Here is a 22,249-nt window from a genome sequence, read left to right as displayed (position 1 = left end):
ATTAGGTCAAATAATGTCTCTTTCTCTTTCCATTTTTGCTAAAAGTGGCAACGTATGTCATTCTAATACGGGACACGCACAGCTCGTGCTTCTCAAAAATACGCTTCACAACGGCCTGACGTCACGCGTTTGGACTGCTTCATACAGGCCTATGTCAATCGCTGCTGGATCCTCCTGGTAAAGTAGGTTACAAACATGCAACCGACAGACAACTAAAGAGTAGCTCACAAATGTATTTGAGATATCCTCAAAATACAGCGGGCAAAGCGTTTTTTTTTAGAATGGTCACGTATAAGTGATGGCGAGAGTTTAAAAACAACGATGTCGCTAGTCTGGGCAACTTGCACTGCTAGCATTAACACTAGATAATATGTTCATATGTTACGCTCACACAAATAGAACGATCTAGAGGGCTTTTTTTAATGCTTTTCCTAAATGCTGAGGCTGTTTTAACTATCATTGCATAAGTGCCTTTTATGTTTAAAGCTAAACTGATCGGATGAATATAGCATGGGATGGTAAATGCATTGGGGATCTAGTTCTAAGACTTTGCATGGTCGTATAGAAATAGTCACTTGGGCACAGCTCGCTGGTTGATTTCATGAGCTGATTTCATATTACAGATGAAAACGAGGCGAGACCAGACAGATGCGCGGTAGACTCGGAGTCTCCAACGTTTTAAAGAGGTACGGGAACTTGTTAATGTCCTATTGTTTAAATAAACACAAGTTACCGTAGATGGGATGCTATTATTACTCTTGTGCTAAGATCTTACAGGAAAGTGGCGTTCATCTGCGGCAGAGTGCAGTTAATGTAACTTTCATTTGAGACGTGGCCTCAAAGCTCGCGTTCCTGCATCACGTTATATCAGAAATAAATAGATTATTAAAGAGGAAATCTCTGCTGTGCGTGTTGTCCATCGGCCCCACAATCCCCGGCTTTGAGTATGAGCTTGTACTGTTTCAGGTGCAAGGCGGCAGAGACATTTCTCTCGTTGCAAACCTAGGGGCCGTTCACACCGCGCACGATTTTGCGTCCGTCGGTGCTGTTTTTCAGTCATTTTCCTTTGTAAACATGCTCAAGGTTTTGACCGGTACGCCGAGTTTTGTGTTTTAGACAGCGTGTCAAGTTTAAAAGAACTTGATGGAATATTCCGGGTTCAGTAAAAGTTGAGCTCAATCGACCGCAGTTGTTGTTTAATGTTGATTACCACACACACAAATAAAAAAATACAGCCAGCCACTTACAATGGACGTGAACGGGGCCCATTTTTTGTTGGGGCTAAAGGTAGAAACTTTAAGTGTATCATTTTATAAAAGCACTTACATTAATTCTTCTGTTAAAACTCGTGTATAATTTGATCTGTTAAGTTGTTTAAATCGTAATTTTTACTGTCGTTTTAGGGTTTGTTGACATTACATCGTCATGGCAACAAAATTGTAACATTTTAAATAATTTTATACAGAAAAGGTTAGTAAGCTATTTTATCACACAAAAATTGTTTATATCTTGTGGCAATTATAATAATTTTTTTTTAAAGAAGGGCTAATTCAAAATATACTTTTGTTATAATCAATATTATGCCACAAATGCTGTCAATCTTATCTTGGTTTGAACCCAGAATATTCCTTTAAAGGTGTAATATATTTACTGTACTAAAGCATACATTTATTATAATATGTTATCAGAGATATAGGAAACATGCTAAGTTGAAATACTGGCTTCTCTGAAAACAATGGTACAGCCAGTATTTTCTACATTTAAATGTCCATTCCGGGCCGAACTTTCTGTTTGTGCGACATACTGTGAGCTTCAAGGTTGTTCATCAATGGTATATGCATCCGTTAAAACCATCCGTCTGCATTATCTCAACTTCATTGGTTAAAAAGTTTGATAGTGGAATTCATGGTAAACGACTACATTATCTTATCCACCAATCAGAGAACTGCGGCCAACAGAAACTGCAAAATGTGGCTCAGCGCGATCGTGCACTTCCATGACGCACTGTAAATGACATAATCGAGACGGTCTCCCTTCACCATTAAGCTACTTGTATATTTTGCAATAAAAGTGAAGTATATAGTTTCTATTAGTGTTGTCACAGTACCAAAATTTCAGTTTTCGTAATGATACCAGTGAAATTTCACAGTTCTCGATAATAATTTCGATACCGCAGCAAAAATATGCTAATATGAGCATAAGTTATTGAACACATAAGTTTAGTTATTTTTAATAATAATTATTATTTTCCAGAACATATTTTAAAGTGGAGTTTAATCATCAAAATTATATCTAAACTAATTCTTAAACATTTTAATAAGTGAATATATAACTTTTTATTCTCAATGTCTGTGGATTTATACATTAATTTAAAGTACGCAGCTCATCCACGCTAAGATTGCAGACTTCAGCTGTTTAATAAATGACATTAATACATGTCACTTGGATTAATTGTCCATTTCAGTGTAAAAGGAGTAACCGAGAACTCGTTCAAATTAAGACTGTGAGCATTTAAAAGCTGTCGTTTGTCAGTCATATTGCATGCTAGTACCGTTGTTGTGTCCAAGTCTGTTACCCTTAGGTTAGTGTTTCCCTTCGCGCCATTAAACATAGAGGGAACAGACTTGGACACTAACCTAAGGCAAAACGTGGGGGAACAGACTTCGTCACAACACAGGTTGAGACAGTGCTCAGCGGTATTGTTGCATCTTTTTTATTTTAGTACCAACTTTGTACCGAAGTACTGGTATTTTTTACTAGGGATACTCCCGATTCCTGGATCGGAATTCCGGCTTCAAAATTCAAGTTTGAGGTATGACTGAGTGTAATTTATGTTGTAGAACAAAACGTCCACTTTTTATTAAGTAACGTTTTCCACAGACCTTATTTTACGCATAAGTTCAAAAACCCCATTATAAAAACCCATAGGAAAATCCAGAGGTAACCCATGGCAAATTCCTTTCTGGGTTGTTTGACTACAAGCTGAACAGCTCTGTAACGTGCTCTGTCTGAACGGCCCTTGTGTTGTTGTGATCCAGTACAGTGATTAGGGCCCATAGCAAGTTTTTGAAAATCAATTTTTTTTTGTCATTCTGTAAGAAGGAAACATGGAAGATGAATATAAAAGTGAATGAAAGCCTGTATAATGCAAATTATGTTTATAGGATTTTGTTGTGAGGTTTGTTTGCTTTATTTTCATAAGCTTATAATAACAAACACTCCTCAGTACATAGGACAGATTGTCAAGCAGACACTCTTGAGCTTGACCAGGTGGCTCAAGTGAAAAGCTGATCATTACACAATGTTTCCTATCTTATTTTCATGGAGGGGCTCTGTATATTAAGGGTCATGGCTGACCCAAGTGGTTGGGACAATGGCTATTGTACCAATGGGAGACTTATGAGCTGGACGAATACATCGCAAGTGCTGTGCACCTGTGGGAATTGTGTGTGAGAGAGAGGATGAGAGAAAGGCAATTTGACTAAGGAACTCTGGAATTCCCCTTTCAGTTGTGAATGGTGGCCTTTTCCTGCTTTTTAACTTCGCACCTGTTGTTATCGCGGAAACCATTGGTTGCCATTGGAAACAAAGTGTAAAACATTAGCCTGTTTTGTGTTGTAACAGTACATAACACATATATACAATTGTGGCGTGGAACTATGTTTTGCACTGTTGGACTTACTGTCATTAGCCGCTTTTCGGGCCAGGGCTATCAACTGGTCAGCCGGGGCTAATAGCCTCAGAAATCAAGCTGCGAGACCAAAATCGATCTGCATTCCCACCGTCAGGCCAATAGCCCCGCATTGCTGCCCCTTAATACACCGCCCTGATGCCAACGTCACACACCCTGTCCATTTCATAAGCAATAGGGAAACTCCAGCTATCAGACTCTGATTAGTTTTTTGCCTGCAAATGTTGTTATTTATTTTTTACTTTTTCCTGACCCTGAACCCTTAGCTGGATGCACAAAGTTGCGTTGGATACACAACTTTGCAAGTTCGGCGACAATATACTTAATCACGTCTTTTCGTCACATGCTGCCAACCTGACATTGCACATTTTCATTTGCCCAAATATTCAGAAGGGCCCTGATTTTGTTTACTGTCCGGTTCTGATTGTTCTGACTATTCTTCATTCTCCGTTGATATGTTAGCTGGTAGCTAGATATGAAAAACGTTGGTATCTTGATGCTGACTCTCTGACTTGACTCAGCAAACCTCCACCTTCGACATTGAGCCTTAAGCCTTATTTAGCTCAAGGGTAATTGGCGGGCCGTTGGCCCTGAGGAGGTACGATGAAGCCCCAGAAGTTACTGTGGGAATGCAACTAGCCTTGGCATGCACTAGCATGACCTTATGGCCCGATAGTGGAAATTCAGCTTTTGACTTAAGCCACTTTTCCACCATTGTGTCAAAAGGTTCTGAGCACAGTGAGGAACAGTTCCAATACCATTTTCAATTAAGTTTGGCTCGGCACCGATTTCTCGGCACGGTTGGTGTAGCATACTTAACCATGCTCAATCATGGTGGTCAAATGGCTTTAGTACATGGTGGCTCACAGTTGTCAATTTGCCAACACCAAGGTAACTATTGTTTCTAGGTAGCTGGCAAAGTTTGCTTTGGTCAGGTTAATAAAATGCAAACAAATAAAATTATGTTTGGTGTTTTTTTATGATGATGGTTTGACTAGTATAGTACATTTATGCTGTATTTATACATGCATTGCATTAGCTAGTCTGTTAATGTTTACTTTTCTGTGTTTGAGTGTCTGGGGACATGCACAACCTCTCAGCATATGATGCTAAACCTCTCGCCTTTTCCTTTTTGCTTTCCTTTTTTTTTGACATGGGACATGTTTTTTTTTTTTTTTTTAAAAACAGTCCTAAACTTGAATATGCGATCATCCTCCATAGTGCTCACACTCCAGTGTTTACCTCTCACACCATCATCATCTGATGTATTCATTACATACATTCAAGCATCACAGTGGAAAAAGAAACCATAACTGCGCCAACTGGTCCAGATTGGCATGAAGTGGTATGGTTTCATTCAGCCCGATAGTGGAATAGAGGCTTTAGTGTCATTTATTGGATATATGAGTGAATAGGTCAAAGACCTGTTATAATTATTTTCAGAATGCACAAAGAGTCATCATGAACTCTAAATTAAAAGACATGTTCTTTGCAAACCCATTCAAGTGCATGCCAACATTATAACTCTTATGTTACCCTTGGCAGTCCTCAAGAGTGAAATAATGTATCTTCTTCTGTGCTGTCCTGATAGAAGCTTGGCATGTCTGGCCCCACCTGGCTCCCTCCAAGAACTCTGGGTAGCCCAGATAGAGCCACAGCAGCAATGTCTCACACTGGCCCTGCCCTATACAGACCTCCTAAGAAAGTTCTACCTGACCAGAGGTCCAAATATAGCATGTATGACCAAAATGGTGGACCAGGAGGAAATAGTATGCCTGTAAGATATATGGCCACTGGACCCTCAGGTGAGAACCTATGGAGGCTGGATCTGATTCATAGACTTATTCTCTTCCTACCCCTATAACATTTGAACATTCCAGTTAATGTTTAGTGTTTATATGTCATTTTTTCTGTCTTATCAACCAGTATGGGTCATAGTAATACTCTGCGTAGGGCTCAGTGTAGTGTACTTAGTACAGTCTGTAATACAGTAATACTAAGTAAGACATTACAAGGCTTACAAGTACAGATGATATTTAATATATTAGAGCATGTTTAGTGAGTTTAGTCTTAAAAACAATATAATTTAAAGGCTTGAATACTGTTCACATTGTGCTTTGTCCTAGTCAAAGAATGACCTTGGACTGAAGTAATGTTTGTTCTGGGCTGTTGTCTGTCTGTGTTTGTGTGCTCAAAAGGTGGAAATATGCAGCACCAGCATCAAGACGATCGCTCAGGGTCTTCTGCCTATCGCCCTCTGTCTCCCAACATGGGAGAAAGATACTACACTCCAGGCCAAGGGCCCAAGGAGGACCACCACACCTGGAGCCCCCACATGGCCAGCCATGAGATTCATGTCAGTGGTACCCATATGTTCATTTACAATTAGGACTTCATTTACAATCTTGTGACAAGAGAATTACAAGACAGAATTAAACCTAAATTAATGCTAAGATGGGTATGATTCATATTATTTGTCATTTACTTTTAAGGTTCTAAAATTCAGGTTCAGGTATCTTAAAACAGGTCAACTTTGTCCAAAAATGGGAGTAGATACAGCCTAGATAAAATGAGGACATGAATATGTTTCAGAAGCTTTACCTGTAAAGTGTAAATATTCCAATACTGGAAATATCATGGAATTTTAAATTGTGATTTTTTTTCAGGCCTGGAAATTTCATGGAAATTAATAGTCTTAAGTTATGGAAAAATTCTATAGTGCAAATACATTTTCCTAGGTAGGCTCAGCTCTGCACAATGATTGAGAATCCTAATATTGTTATTAAATTATTGTTTTTATCAGATCAGAAGTTTTTCACATTCTGTTATTTTTGTGCTGCCTAAAAGTAACATTATTAATTTGACATCCTGTTGTTTATTCAGAATCGAGGATCAGAAAAGCACATATCTACTATTGATGCAGAGATCGACTCTCTTACTTGTATGCTGGCTGACCTGGATAGTCATCCTCAGAACTCAAGCACACAGGTAAAAACAATTTTTTTTTTTACATTGCACTTAGTAAAATTTCAAATGGTGAAAACAAAAACATGCTGAAATTGATTTTTTTTTTTTTTAAAAGAAAACCTAGTATTTAGTATTGTTTTTGTGCACTCCCTTTTTTTTTTTTTTTTTTAAGTAACAAAGCAATATTTTTGTATTAATCTGTTTTCTGTCAAAAAAAAAAAAAAACGACTTAATTTTTTTTTCTACAGTTATATGACAATGTGCCTTACAGCAATCACCACCCCATTGACCGCTATAAACCACCCAACCAGATGGTGGCGCCACCACCACCGATCAGGCCCTCAATGGGCTACCCTCCTCCACTCCAGAGCCAGTACCACCCCTCCCCACCTTACACAACGACACCTCAGGCAGACTATGCTTACTCACCCTCCTCTTCAATCCACAAACCTTACCCACAACCAGTGCCTGCCTCCTACACCACTGCCTCTACCCCCACTGGCCCACGCTTCACAGTACAGGTGAAAACTGCCCAGCCAGTGACATACTCTCAGGGTGGGCGTCAAGCAGAGCAGGCGTACGCCCCGGCACCACCCCGTCAGCATGCCTCTCGCCCCCCTCCGCAAGATCGCCCATATTATGAGCCACAGGGACAGGGCTGGTACCCACCTCCACCTCCTCCTGCTCAGGAACCTCATGGAGATCCAGCTGCCTATAAGGGGGGGTCAGGAAATATGCCAGGGGGGCGAGTTGGTCAGGGACCCATGGCAAAGAAGGGTCAAGACCAATCAGCATATGAGCCTAATAAGGTGAGACTTCAGAGAGGTAGAAGATCAGTTTAATTATTTGTGTTCCTGTTTTTTATTCTATAAGATTTATATAAAAATAATGCATAATTGACTCCAGCACCAGTTTTGTTTTATTAAATGTTTTATATAACTTATTTAGTGGTATTTGATAAGGCAAGCATCACTATTACTATAGTTGAAAAGTGCTGTTTCTTTTCTAACCAATAAGACTGATGATGGTTGAGATGATTTTGCTTGATGGACGATAAAATATTGAAAAAATCCCATAGACTTAAAATGGAGCAACCAGAGCCATATCTAGGAACCAGAATAGGCAGTTCTGGGCCTTAAAATTTTTCTTCACTCAAGCCTCTTAAACCTGTTTGTCTTGAACAAGGAACCGCTAATGTCGAGGCCGGGAGTGGTTTAATGTCCGGACAGTAATGTTTTGAAAACAACAAATACACTGTCTCGCAAGACTGGACTAAACCAAACTAGACTAAAATACATATGTTCTCAAAACAACTTGTATGACTCCTAAGATTCATGTAAGACCCTGATGTGGCATATTTAGGCCACGTCCACACTAATGTTTTCGTTTGAAAATGTTTTGGCCTTCTGGCCACACTGACACAGTGTTTGGACATGTTCTGGCCTGCGAAAATTAAGCTTTTAGAAAACAATCTCCCAAGAGGTTACATTTGAAAACAGCAACTTTGCAATGTACTGTGGACAGGTAAAGCTGAGATATCCGAAAATTATTATTTATTTCATGTGATCCATTCAACCCAAAAGTGTGTTTTTTCCACGCCCTTATTGAGAAGTACCAGCAGACTTATCTTACCGTTGGTCGCATTGGATCCATTCACAATTTTTCTGGAGTCTGAACTAAGCACAGGTGACTGCATGATTGAGATGACCAATGAAAACATTCCTGAGGGTTTAGTCATTACTGCGGGGCGTGGTTTGCGATCAAGTGGCGACAAGTGGAAAAAAAATCACAACCCAAAACAATTAAGGTGGCGGCTATATTTTAGCTGCGTTTGTTGTGCCTGTTATCCTCTTTGATAACGTTAAATATAAATGTTACTTTGTACAACCTTCACATTGCATTCCTTCAAAAGCGTTGGAAAGTTTACTCTGAATTGTGACAATTGTGTTTCAGACCATACGTGGACATGACGCAGGGCCACACTTATGTTTTGCAAAATGCAGTTTTCAAATGTATCTGGATTAAAGGGATAGTTCACCCAAAAATATAAATTCTCTCATCTTTTACTCACCCTCATGCCATCCCAGATGTGTATGATTTTCTGTCTTCTGCTGAACACAAAGATTTTTAGAATAATATCTGAGATCTGTAGGTCCATACAATGCAAGTGAATGGTGATCAGGCCTTTTGAAGCTCCAAAAAGTCAGCATAAAAGTTATACACACAACTCCAGTGGTTTAATCCATTTCTTTCTGAAGTGATCCAGTTGGTTTTGAGTGAGAACGGATCAAAGTATCTCTTTTTTCATTGTACGTCTTGCCTTTGCAGTCTGTAGGCAAGAACATGGTTTCAAGCTTGTTTACACTGCCTAGTGCTTTACGCATGAGCAGTACGCAAAATAGCGCTAAAGGAAGTGTAAGTTCTCTGCCGAGCACTGGTTGTGTGGCACAAGAACAGGCAGACGCTTTTATCCAAAGCAAGAACAAGCACTGTTTAGGTGGGAATGGGGTGATAAACACTTGGGAGTGGTCTTTTGACTTGGGCCATCAAGAAACCACCCAGAACACACGTTCATCTACTTAGCAACACAATAATAAACACTCAGCATCTAGATAGAAATTGCTTTGCCACCACCTACACCCTAGCATTGCAGCAAAGAGATTTACATTGGCAAGTTTCACTTACACTGTTTTCAGAAGATCTACAAATTATCTTGTTTTCATCTCTGTTCTTCCATATTCTGCCATCAGGGGTCAGCACATAGGCCAGAAGAGGAGTTGGATCGGCTCACAAAGAAGTTGGTGTATGACATGAATCATCCCCCTACTGAAGAATATTTTGGTATGCTGCAGTATTTTAAAACCTCAGTCTTCTGATTCAGAGGTTTTGCATTCATAATGTGTAAAAACCGTAACAGAAAACAGCAATATAGTGATCAGAAATGAGATGTCAATCTTCTCATTATCTCTCAGGTAGGTGCGCTAGGTGTGGGGATAATGTTCTGGGAGATGGCAGCGGCTGTATTGCAATGGAGCAGGTGTTTCATGTGGAGTGTTTCACCTGCATCACCTGCCATGCCCGACTGAGAGGCCAGCCCTTCTATGCACTAGACAGGAAGAGCTACTGTGAAAGCTGCTACATAGTCAGTGTGCATTGTTATATCCTCTGTTTCTGTATATATCTTGTATATACACAGTACTGTGAAAAAGTTTTAGGCACTTTTGAAAAATGTTACAGAGTGAAGATGTCTTCAAAAATAATGCCATAAATAGTTTTAATTTATCAATAAACGTCATACAAAGTCCAGTAAACTTTAAAAACAATGCTAAATCAGTATTTGGTGTGAAAACCTTTGCCTTCAAAACAGCTCCAATTCTCCAAGGTACACCTGGACACATTTTTTTTTTGGTTGTTGAATGTTCCAACCATCTTGGGAGACCTTACCACAGATCTTCTATTTATATAGTCTCAATTGCTTCTGTTTCTTCATGTAATCCCAGACTCTCTCAATGATGCTGAGATCTGGGCTCTGTGGGGCCATAACATCTGTTGTAGGGCTCCTTGTTCTTATATTCTATTTTATTTGCAAAGGGAATGTTGAAATCTACAATTGATATTTCCTACTGATACACTCAAAGCAGAATATATAAAAGAACCATTTTAAGACAGTTGTTTTTGTGAAGAATATCATGCGCTTAAGACTTTTGCGCAGTACTGTGTCTTTTTGCTGTCTTTCATAAGTCTGTTATATAATTATGTTCGCTCTTGTAGGTAGCATCTTTTCTTGCCTTTCTTTTCCACTTTCAAAACATAGATGCATGCTCAATATATATGTATTTAAATTATTTATATATATATAGATAGATAGATATATTAGGGCTGTCGATTTAAAAATAAAGTGTTAAAAAAATTAACTGCATTAATTGCAATGCAATACGGAAGATTCCTGAAAAATGCAAGCTTGTAGTACCACCTGTTTACTCCAGAGAGCAGTAAGTGAAACTTCAGCTGTGTGACAGTGCGCAGTTTATACAGTGAAGAAAAACACCCTTGAGCAGCAGAACAACACAAACATGCGTTACGTTCTTGCGTTCAAACACTTGATGGAGCGCAAATCCGAACTATGGGATCTCAATGTGTTCTAAGTATTAAACCATATTTAACTTAACACAGTGACCTAAACATTTTATGTTTATGACGCAACGCATCCAAGACGCTACACCAGCATGTCTGATGCAGGTGTTCATTGATGGGTCCTTAAAAAAGCCCTCATAATAAATGTCCAACTGATTGACAAATTCACTTGTGAAATGGATTGCTGTGAACTGTATGCCAATGATTGGCTTATGATCAATAATATGGTAGTAAACAATACATTGTATTCTAAAGCCACTTTTTGTATTGTCTTATCAATGATGAACTCTTCTGCCTCAAGAATGTAATTCATTTTAATTATCTGAATATATATATATATATATATATATACAGATATATATATATATATATATGCATATATAATTTTTTAATATTTCTCAGCAAATATTTGTATATGCGATTAATCACGATTAATTAATCGGGACACCATGTAATTAATTCGATTAAAATTTGTAATCGATTGACTTTTGTTTTTGTGTCATTGCTTTAAATTTAGTTTATAAATGTATTTTTAGATTTATCCAAAGCACAATAATTTGTGAAAAAGAGAGAAGGAAGAGAAAGACAGAAAAGCAGAGAAGAGCATGTTATTAGCATTTTAATTAGTCTGTAGTACAAAGGTTGGTCCTTTTTAATCTGTTCAGTGATTTTTCAAATATAATGCTTAGTTTCAGTTTTCAATCTTTATGCCAAACATTATGTTTTATTCTTATCTCAGCAGGTGACTTACCTTTTAACCATTCCTTCTGTTATTTGTTCCTCTTTTTTCTCAGAGCACACTTGAGCACTGTTCAAAATGCTCTGAGCCTATCCTAGACCGAATCCTGAGGGCTATGGGAAAGGCCTACCACCCTCGCTGTTTCACATGTGTGGTTTGCGGCTGTTGCCTGGATGGAGTGCCTTTTACTGTTGATGCCGCCTCCCAGATTCACTGTATCAAAGATTTCCACAGGTTCTCACTCACTCACATTTGTGGCCAAAAATATTGGCACCCTTGGTAAATATGAGCAAAGAAGGCTGTGAACAAAAATCTGCATTGTTTATCCTTTTGATCTTTCATTCAAAAACTTTTAATTTAAGTAAAACAATTGAAAGAGGGGAAATATCTCATTATTAAATGTTTTTCTCAAACTTGTTGGCCACAAATATTGGCACCCCTAGAAATTCTTATGAGTAAAATACAGTATCTCACAAAAGTGAATACACCCCTCACATTTTTGTAAATATTTGATTTTATCTTTTCAAGTGACAACACTGAAGAAATGACACTTTGCTGCAATGTAAAGTAGTGAGTTTACAGCTTGTATAACAGTGTACATTTGCTGTCCCCTCAAAGTAACTCAACACACAGCCGTTAATGTCTAAACCGCTGGCAACAAAAGTGAGTACATCCTGCCAATGTTCTATTAATTTTCCACTAAGTTTGGTGCACACTGAGATGAAAAAGTACCCAATGCTCATGATTAAACATGGTGCTGGATCTTTTATGTTGTGGGGCTGTTTCTGCCAGAGGTCCTGGACATCTTATTCAGATACATGGCATCACAGACTCTAACAAATACCAACAGATAAAAAAATCTAAATATCTGCCAGAAAGCTTACAATGAACCCTGGTTGGATCTTCCAATAAAAGGGTGCCAATAAATTTGGTCAATGCATTTTGGAGAAATATATTTATTTAATAATGAGATTTCCCCTGTTTCAATTGTTTTACTTCAATTAAAGTTTTGATTTGTGTGGTTTTCTTTTTAATAAAAGATCATAAGGATAAACGATACAGATTTTTTTCACAGCCGCCTTTGTTCATATTTACCAAGGGTGCCAAATATTTTGATAACTGTATTATCTCTTTATTGTCCTTCTGTGTGCTGGAAACCCTCAATCCTATTTTCTTGTTAAACAATCAATCAAATATAGATCATGCCATGTTCTATGCAGGGTTACCATTGTCATTGAAAACCTGGATATTATATATATATATATATATGGGAGTTTTTTACTTGTGATTCCAGGCCTGGAAAATTTATGGGGAATTACTAAAATCTTAAAGTCATGGAAATTAACTATACTTAATAATGAAATTCGGGAGTCGCGTGGCGCCATGCAATGTTCGGAAGTGTGAAGGGCAAGCTCTGCGCACTTTGCTAGTTTTTATACTTTTTGTGTCATAAACCTGTGAGATTAGATACACCCTGATTCTTGACTGTTCTAGGAAGACAATATGTCAAAGAATTAAAACTCCTCAGGCTCTGGAGGCATTAAAAGACACTTGTGTTCTCCCCGAGTAGTAGGGCACAAGCCCGGGAGACGATTTGGCCAGTGAAGTGAAGGAGATTCGGTGAGAATTGATGAGCGTGTCGGCAATGCTGCCGAAGGTCGTTGCTGACTTGGAGGATCTTGCTGTAATACGTTGACCGATCACTGCCATTGAGAAGAAATTCACTGAGATGGTTACAAGAGTGGGGGATGTCGAGAAACAGATCGATTATCTGGAGTCATTGGAGAGGGAAATAGCTGCTAATCCATTAGCGACTGATTTGGAGCACGTCTGGGAGAAGCTGGAAGATTTGGAGAACTGTAACCGTCCAGAATAACGTCCGAATTGTTGGAATTCCTGAGAACGACAAGGGTCTTTATCTTCTGTTGTGTAATTCTGTCTCACAAAATTTGTATAGAAACACCGGACTTGATCAATCCATCGGCAAAGTTGTCACAGGGGCTCTCGTAGGCATACATGGACTGTTTGAGTTTAGTGGGATGGACGCCTGTTGGCGCCGTCGTAAGCTTCCCCAATTCAAATGTCTCAAACAGATTAAAGAAATTAGGAAGACTCATTATTGTTTTAGCTGAAATCCAGGGTCAAAGGTTGATTTTGGCTAATATTTACGCTCCTATCACTGATGATCAGGGCTTTTTTATAGAACTTGAAGGGATGTTGCAAACTGCTGGCACCCCTCAAGATATAATATTGGATGGAGACTTTAATCTATTGATTGACTCTGTCTGTGATCATATTGAAGCAAATGTGTATAAGCCCTCTAGAGTAACATTGATGCTTCACAGGATGTGTAAAAAATTTGGTTTTACAGATATTTGGAGACTTTTGAACCCATCTGGAAGGGACTATACTTTTTTTCATCAGTCCATAAAATGTATTCTAGAATAGATTGCAAGGGTTCGCCTTATGCAATTCAAGATTTTACATTGATTCTATTGGACCCCCTATAGATTGTATAGGCTTGGTCTGAAAGACACACCCACCTGCTGGCGATGCCAATCAGAAGATTGAGACACAACCCATGTTTTTTGGTGGTGTGTTAAGATCCAAGAATTTTGGTTGAAATTTCAGAGTTTTATGTGTGACGTATTGGGCACTCAAATTTAATTTTGCATGAGACTGTATTTTTACAATGGAGCGGTCATCAATATGGGGGATAAACATGTAAAAAATTGGGTTCTGAACAGTGTTATAATAGGTAGGCAGCTTAACTTAAGAGGATGGAAGTCAGCTGGAGTGCCCTCATTTCGGGATTGGTGTGCGGAGATGGGGAGGGTGGCAGCTTTTGAGGAGGTGTCCTGTAGAAGGCTGGTGATTTGGGATTTGTTTTAAAGGAAATGGGCCAGTTATTTAGCGTTTTTGGGGGACTCTCGCGGAGGGTATGTGGCGAGAGAGGTATAGTTTTGGATGTTGTATGATTATCATATTTTTTGTGTGTGTATACTTATGTGTGAACACGGGTATTCTTTAGGGTTCAGGGTGTGGTTGGTGATTTGGTTGGGGGGGAGGGGTAATAGTGGGGGTTAAATGTTGATTCAATGTATATATGTTTTTCTGTTATATCAACGAATCAATAATTTTTTTTTAATCGGAAATAATGAATTTGCTCTAATATCTCTAGTAAAATATTTCATTTGCAAACAAGTTTTTTTTGTCAGTTCAATCTCTATAAAATATATTTTTTACAATTTATATCAAGTAATTAGGAATAATTACAAAAGCCCTAGAAATTAATTGGCCAGAAGGGGTGGGAACGCTGTTTATGAATACAAGGCCTCAGCAAATGTACTACAAATTTTTGTCGTGAATTTTATTATTAACAGAATAATTCACCCCAAAATGAAAATTGTCTAATTTACTCATCCTCATGCCATACCAGATGTGTATGACTTCCTTTCTTCTGCTAAACACAAACAAATATAAGTGAATGGTGGCCAGAACTTTTAAGCTGTAAAAAGCACATAAAGACAGCATAAATTTTATCCATACAATTACAAAGGTTAAATCCATATCTTCAGAAGCAATATGATAGGTGTGGGTGAGAAACAGATAAATATTTAAGGACTTTTTTACTATATATTTTCCTCCCTGCCCAGTAGGTGTCCATATGCATGAAGAATGCAAATGGCCAAAATCAAGATTTATAGTTAAAGTATGTAATTATTTAGCTGTTTCACACCCACACCGATCATATCGCTTCTTAAGATATGGATTTAACCACTATAGTCATATGAATTATTTTTATGCTGCCTTTTATATGCTTTTTGGAACTGGAAGTTCTAGTCACCATTCAATTGCATTGTATGGACCTACAGAACTTAAATGTTTTTCTAAAAATCTTTGTGTTCAGCAGAAGAAAGTAATACACATCTGGAATGGCATGAGTTTAAATTATGAGAGAATTAAACATTTTTGAGTGAACTATCCGGTTTAACACCTTGTTTGCTTCTGGTCTAAACAGGAAGTTTGCCCCTCGCTGCTCAGTATGTTGTCAGCCCATAATGCCAGAGCCAGGGCAGGAGGAGACGGTGAGGATTGTTGCGCTGGATCGCAGTTTCCATGTTAACTGCTACGTATGTGAGGTAATATAGACTGCCATCTAGTTTGTATATTTATCAGTGAGTTATTGGAGTAACCCAAGTATTATACTATGAATATTTTTTTTTTATTGTACTTTTAACATTTCAAGGCATTACATCTTTCTTCAGTGGAACACAAATATTTTTAGAAGAATATTTCAGCTCTGTAGGGCCATACAATGCAACTGAAATGGCGGCAAAATTTTGAAGCTCCAAAAACTACATATGTCCGCATAAAAGTAATGCATATGACTCTAGTGGTTAAATCAATGTGTTCAGATAGGTGTGGGTGAGAAACACGTAAACATTTTAGTCCGTTTTTACTATACATTTTCCTCCCCGCTCAGTCGATCTCCACTGTAACTTTCACATTCTTCTTGTGTTTTTGGTTATTCACATTCTTCATGCATACACCCAATACTGGGCAGGGAGAAGAATTTCTTGCAAAAATGGAATATTGGTGTTTCTCACCCACACCCATCATATCACTTCTGAAGATATGGATTTAACCACTGGAGTCTTATGGATTACTTTTATGCTGCCTTAATATGCTTTTTGGAGCGTCTAACAAAATGTTAATTTTTGGGTGAACTATTCTTTTAACCCATGTTTATACAAAGGTGGTTGATCTGTAGATTCTTAGTGCAATAGACCTAATAAGTACTGATGAAAAACTGTATGTTTAATTTTATTTGGGATGCAGGAGTGTGGTCTTCTCCTCTCTTCAGAGGGTGAGGGTAGAGGCTGCTATCCCCTGGATGGCCACATTTTGTGCAAGAGCTGCAGTGCCCGGCGCATCCAGGACCTCTCTGCCAAAATCTCCACGGACTGCTAATTGCTCTGTCCCGTCTCTTTGCACCCATTCTCTGCATAATGGTTATTCTTTTGAATGTATCACCATCTAAAAGTTCACCACTTGGTATTTTTTCCATCCTTTAGACAGTTAAACGCCAAATACCCGTGCTGATCACACAAACAATTTGAAGACCTCCCTCTCTGGGTTTCATAGAGCTGTAGCTCTTGTACATAAGAGTAATTTCACTTGTTTTCATAGGGATGAAAAAAGCAAAACAGGTGGTGAATGACATGTGTTGGTGCTTATTGATTGTGTTTTATCGTGCGTGTGCATGTTTATACAAAATGGGAGTGGTTAACGGGGCTGATGTAAACAGGGCACATTTCTATCTTCTGACAGACACTCACTGCCTTTAAGAGTCTTTACAACTTAAAAACACCTTCTCATGGATTGATAAGAACATTGTCTCCTCAACCAGGCACTACTAGGCTTTAACTCAGGCTGTAGTGCCTCACTTCTGCTGGCATTTGTTCACTTCACACTATCCCCACTGACAGACTCTCTTCTTCATTTATTTTATTCTTTCAGAAACAAACTTTGAGTTTTTTTTACTTGCTCAGCGGAGAGCCTATACACAATATTGACTATTTTAACACCTAAAATGTATGATCATGATTCTTGAAAGATATTATCACACTATGCCATTTACTGACTTTATTATGATATGATTTATGTTGAAAAGGTTGGAACATTTAACAATGGCAGCTGTCCGTTTCTTTTTTCCCCTGCTGTTGTCCCTCCAGCCAACACAAATGGTGTTAATGTTAAAGATGCTCTTTTACACTGATTTTGGATCACCTTTTCTCACCATGTTTGGTTTTTAGATGGGAATAGTGGGTCAGTTTTACCATGACCTATTAAATGAAGGAAGTCACTTGATTAAGATGTTAGTAGTTCTATCTGTAGAGAATTGGGTGCTCATTCAACTGGCCTGTATTAGATCATGTATAAATTTAGATAAATTGGAAGCCTGGATTGAGAAGTGCTTCAAAAGGTTGGGCAGCAGAATGGATATTTTTTTAAGGGAGTTAGAGAGTAGAGAGAGGAGTTCTAAGTATTGCAGTTGAGATTTACGGCTTTTAGGATAGATGATTGAGGAAAAATGTGACTTGTTAGGTTTAGAATGTTTCCCATGACCTCAAGGAAATTAGCTGCAGGATTGTTCCTAAATGTTTGTTGGTAATGACTAACAGATGATGAATGAAGAAGTATAAAGGCTTCAAGAAGGTGTAAAGTATGTACTAGAGAAATATCTTGACTTTCACTTTAGATAATTATTCCACATATCTGATCATACTATTATGCGAATAGATTGCATCTGTGTTACTGACTGGATACATTTTTTTTAATCTATAACCCCCCAACAAATTGTATTTGTGTTTTATTATCTGTTACATGTGCAATGTCAAGCATCCATTACTTACTAATGCATTATACAAATAGGTTTCAAACAAGGTTGTTTGAAGAAAACAAATATTTACACACTAGTCTTTTGCACCAAGTTAGTTAAAATTTTCTAGAAACTAAAAGCACAAAATGGTTCAGGTGGTTGCATGCTTTTATTTATTGATTTTTTTCGGGAATATTTGTGTGAGATTGCATTTTAGAATCAATTTGGATTAATTGTTTGCCATATATATATATATATATATATATATATATATATATAAAAAAGAGTAAATCATTTTGCCATTGTGGAATATCTGACTGTTATTATTTAGTTACATTTTACAATAAGGTTGTACTCATTAATATTAGGTCACGCAACAGTTAATGTGAAATAACAAGGAACAATACATTTACAGCCTTCTTAATCTTCATTAATGTTAAATTCTATATATATACTAATAGACTTTGACATTAAAAGTATACAGTATATGTTAACATTTATAAATGCATTATGAACTAACTTTAGCAAACAACGAACAGTAGTATTTAGATAAATTACCTTTGACAGACTGTGCTGTAAAAAAATATTTAAGTTTTGTTTATTGTTGGTTCATGATACCTAATGCACTAACTAATGTTAATTAATGCAAACTTATGGAAAGTGTGACCATTATTTTCTCATACATGTTACTGAACCAACATCTTTCTGTGCTGTATTGTGTTATTTGCACCTTTTGGATTTATTTGTTGTGTTTTTGCCAAATAGCATAATTTCTCCAACCTTCTCGTCATTGTAGAATCTTTTTAATTGAAAAATTACCCTAGCACAGTTTAATACACCGCTGATGTACTTTTAAACTGCGAGTAGACTTCAGGGCTGAATTTGTGAGAAATTTTTGTGGGTACATTTATTTTTACTCTGATACTGATTGTTGGAAGAAAATGATGTGCTTCAGAAATGCATCTGTTTTACTGCCTGTGTGTTGACTTCCAAATTGTACTGACTCATGTTCTGATTTATGATCTGATGAACTGTGAAATAAAACAAATGGAAAAACTTTTTTGTGTGTTTTTTGCTGTTTGTATTACATCCAATTGATTACACTTTATTACAGAGTAGCAAGACATTTCCACTTTTAAAATTGATGAAAAAAGTAGTATATATCAACTGAATGATTCTTTAAAATTTCATTTAAAACTTTCAATTACTATATCAATCCTTATCGTACACTAAACACAAACATTTTATATTCAGCATACAGTGCATGACTGGTATATATTCAAAAATGCAAAACAGAGTTAATAGAGAAATAAATGGGGTCAAGCTTGCTTTGTATTGGAATAGAAATACTGATGTTTTTATTTGCATATGCTGGTGATTGGTTCCTCCTTTCTAATATTAGAATTTGTGCAAATATATAATATTTTCTCATTAAAGCAATATTCCAGGTTCAATACAAGCTAAACTCCATCAACAGCATTTGTGGCATTTTGTTGATTACCACAAAAAATTCAAAAGAAAAAATAGTTTATAGTGAGGCCAATTTTTTTTAAGACTTTAAAGGCAGAAATGTTATATATATATATATATTATTTTGCAAATGCACTTACATTAATTGTTCTGTTAAAACTTGTGTATTATTTGAGCTGTAAAGCTTTTTAAATCATAATTTTTACGAAATTAGAAGGTTTATGCCATTGTCGTCATGGCAACAAAGTTGTAAAATTGGATAAAACTTTACACAGAAAACATTAGTGAGTGAATTGATCACACTAAAACCATGTTAACATGCACATTGTTTACATTTTGTGACAATAATTTTGAAATGGTGAGTATCTGAATGTTTATAGACTGGCCCCATTCACTTCCATTGTAATTGCCTTACTGTAAACCAGATAAAAAAAATTAAAAAGGAGGGATGAGTTAAAATTTATTTTTTGGGCATTCAACATTATGCCACAAATGATTGATCTTAACTTGCATTGACTGGAATATTCCATTAATGTGAGCATTCATTGTGAAGGAAGACAGTACGATATAGAACGAAGAGATATAGAGAAGAAACCCAAGATCACAGATTGGTCAGTATAATATATATATATATATGTTTACAACAACACTTGCACAAGTATAATGTTGAAAGGGTTTTAGTCTGGAGACTTTAAGAAAGACAATTAGACTCTTCAAGTTACTTGGCCAAGTAGAATCAGTAAGGTAACTAACAAGAGGTGAAGGTCTTCCAGTAGAAATTCCGGCAGCCTGCTTTTCTTTCTCTCTGAAAGAGGGGAATCTGGCGAACAACTTCATTATGAACATCAAGATCATCCATGCTTGCAAGAACATCTGTCTCCTGATGTGCCACAGATTCAAAGAGCTGCTTCAGCAGGAGTAAACGAGAGAGGTCCTGGAGCTGATGAGACAAAAATTCTCAAAAACTTTTAATACTGCAAAAGAAACCCTCACTAATTTAGACTCGTATAGTTCATGCTTATACACCTTTTGAAACCATATGGACATCCATGTTATTATTTCCCCTATTTTCAAATACATTCATATTGAAAATGTTATTTCTCACCTCATTTTCCTTGGGTTCTACTTCTGAGTGGAGTAGCTGGAGCAGCATATCTCCTCTTGGTGCAGAACTGACACAATACACCAGCAAAGAGACTGATAGAGTCACCATAACCACCAGTAAATGGGAAAACATCCTTTCAGAAATGAAAAGCGCTATCTTCAAGAAATAAGTTCTTACAAACAAGCGATCATGGTGATTAAAGGGTGACAGGTATATATAGGCACCAAAGGTGGGACCTTCGTGTTGATAAAAGAGAACTTATTGGTTGAAATGTATCCACGTATGATGATGGAGGTGATGGTGTTGGTGAGTGGGTGAGAGGGTGTAAAGATGTTCTCATTCTCAGTAGGACAGATGTTTGATAAGGTCACACAAAGGTGTTACTTTTGCATTAGAAGTCTTATATTCTGTGTGATTCACAATTATATATAAAAATGGATCATCTAGAGCATAAATGTATGTAGAATATTCTATTGTTTGGAGAAAGGGCTATGAACTTCAGTGGCAAGACACTAATGAAATGGTGTTAAATGATACTATCATGCTCCAGTAAGACGTGTTGTGTCACTTGTGATTTAAAGTGCTATGTGTTTGTGTGTCTTGCTCTCACTATGAGGTCCTCTTTAGACAGAGGACTTAATGATGCGAAGTGACTCAAATGTTAATTAGTGTGTTCAGACATTGTTCCACTCCATCTTCTATCTCCAGTTATACACAGTGGGTGAAATCCAAGTCTGTGACCACATTGAAAATGTGTGGTTTTTATATTTTTTAATTAAACCAGGAAAAAATGTTGCAAAATGTAAAACAAAGTTATAAAACGAATAAATATCTGCATTTTATCAAACCAAATGCAAGCAAATATGAGACAGTCAATATATTTACTCTGCACAAAAGGCCAGATTTCCTTATTTACATTGATGCACCCAAGATGCTCTTTTGAGCATTCTCAGATCATGGGATGCACAAACTTGTGGAGTCAATGCCAGCTCACTGCATGTTGTCATTAAAGCAAATGAATGTCATACGAAATAATAGAAAATAAATTCTGAATGTTTTCAATTAAACATTTTGATCAAATTTGTATTCTGATAATATAGTTTGTTATTGAAAATGCAAAATGAAAGCATTTCAACAAGTGGACAGACTTTTGATTCCCACTACAGAGCTGACTGATAACTTCTGAACTCACATGAACCACGACTTCGAGACAGCAGATTGCAATTACTCAGACTTTGCCATCTCACTGGGTGGCCATTAACATTTACAAAAGAGAGGAGGCATGCTGGGTACGTAAATGAGGCCCATCTCTCTCCACTGTAGTTAAATATGCATGAGATAAAGATTATCATATTTAGTCCACTTGCTATTCATGGCAGATAGCTAAACTTATCAACAAGAGTAACAAGAACCATCTAATGTAGAGTTATTGGTTTCTGATCCATCCCTCCTAAAATGTTCCAAGTTTGTTGAAATGGGGACACTGCCTTCATTGCATTCATGAAGAAGTCTCACATGAAATCCAAATTACAGTCTTGTGGCTTTTACACTGTTGCTACATTCACAAAATCAGTGTTTGGGATTGTAAGGTTTCCCTAGTTGCCACATTCATCATTTATTACAATTGTTTTGTCAGGCTAGCATTGCGGCCCCGTAACTCTGACCCTTCCGCTACACATAGGACAAGCCGCGATCATTAAGTGCATGTGGTCTCCAACACTCCACACTCTGTTTTTTTTTTTTTTCAGTTGAAGAAGA

General features: G+C 37.3%; 2 protein-coding genes across 5 annotated transcripts; one reads left to right on the top strand and one right to left on the bottom strand.

Moving 5' to 3' along the window:
* The first annotated feature begins 127 nt into the window (after positions 1 to 127).
* On the top strand, positions 128 to 18,964 carry LOC127661941 (thyroid receptor-interacting protein 6-like). Of its 4 annotated transcripts, none has more exons than XM_052152923.1 (11): positions 128 to 177; positions 624 to 686; positions 5,283 to 5,496; positions 5,890 to 6,047; positions 6,575 to 6,679; positions 6,907 to 7,467; positions 9,409 to 9,499; positions 9,631 to 9,800; positions 11,587 to 11,765; positions 15,553 to 15,673; positions 16,374 to 18,964. In XM_052152923.1, exons 3-11 carry the CDS (start codon positions 5,292 to 5,294, stop codon positions 16,503 to 16,505), a joined length of 1,722 nt encoding a protein of 573 aa, XP_052008883.1. In that variant the 5' UTR covers positions 128 to 177; positions 624 to 686; positions 5,283 to 5,291; the 3' UTR covers positions 16,506 to 18,964. The 4 variants fall into 4 exon arrangements, with proteins under 4 accessions (XP_052008883.1, XP_052008901.1, XP_052008893.1 ...); XM_052152913.1 differs by having other exon boundaries at positions 132 to 182; XM_052152941.1 differs by lacking the exon at positions 624 to 686 and having other exon boundaries at positions 130 to 177.
* A 1,170-nt stretch (positions 18,965 to 20,134) lies between these two features.
* Positions 20,135 to 21,186, bottom strand: LOC127653130 (somatostatin-1-like). Its single transcript, XM_052139682.1, has 3 exons — positions 21,172 to 21,186; positions 20,492 to 20,647; positions 20,135 to 20,326 (listed from the first exon to the last, which is right to left on the bottom strand). The coding sequence occupies exons 1-3, from the start codon at positions 21,184 to 21,186 to the stop codon at positions 20,135 to 20,137; spliced, it is 363 nt and encodes a 120-aa protein (XP_051995642.1).
* Between the last annotated feature and the right edge of the window lie 1,063 nt (positions 21,187 to 22,249).

This window comes from Xyrauchen texanus, chromosome 2, assembly GCF_025860055.1.
Source record: "Xyrauchen texanus isolate HMW12.3.18 chromosome 2, RBS_HiC_50CHRs, whole genome shotgun sequence".
Classification (NCBI taxonomy): Eukaryota; Metazoa; Chordata; class Actinopteri; order Cypriniformes; family Catostomidae; genus Xyrauchen; species Xyrauchen texanus.
The sequence above is the reverse complement of the archived record's forward strand: the minus strand, read 5'-3'. Positions and strand labels throughout refer to the sequence as shown.

Bases quoted from the DNA above. Each gene is read 5' to 3' on its own strand.
- LOC127653130 (XM_052139682.1), bottom strand. The intron at 20,327-20,491 runs GTGAGAAATAAC...TTGTCTCATCAG, and splicing joins TAGAACCCAAGGAAAATGAG to CTCCAGGACCTCTCTCGTTT.
- LOC127661941 (XM_052152923.1), top strand. From the start codon at position 5,292: ATGTCTGGCCCCACCTGGCTCCCTCCAAGAACTCTGGGTAGCCCAGAT. The intron at 5,497-5,889 runs GTGAGAACCTAT...TGTGCTCAAAAG, and splicing joins TATGGCCACTGGACCCTCAG to GTGGAAATATGCAGCACCAG. The intron at 6,048-6,574 runs GTCAGTGGTACC...TTGTTTATTCAG, and splicing joins TGGCCAGCCATGAGATTCAT to AATCGAGGATCAGAAAAGCA.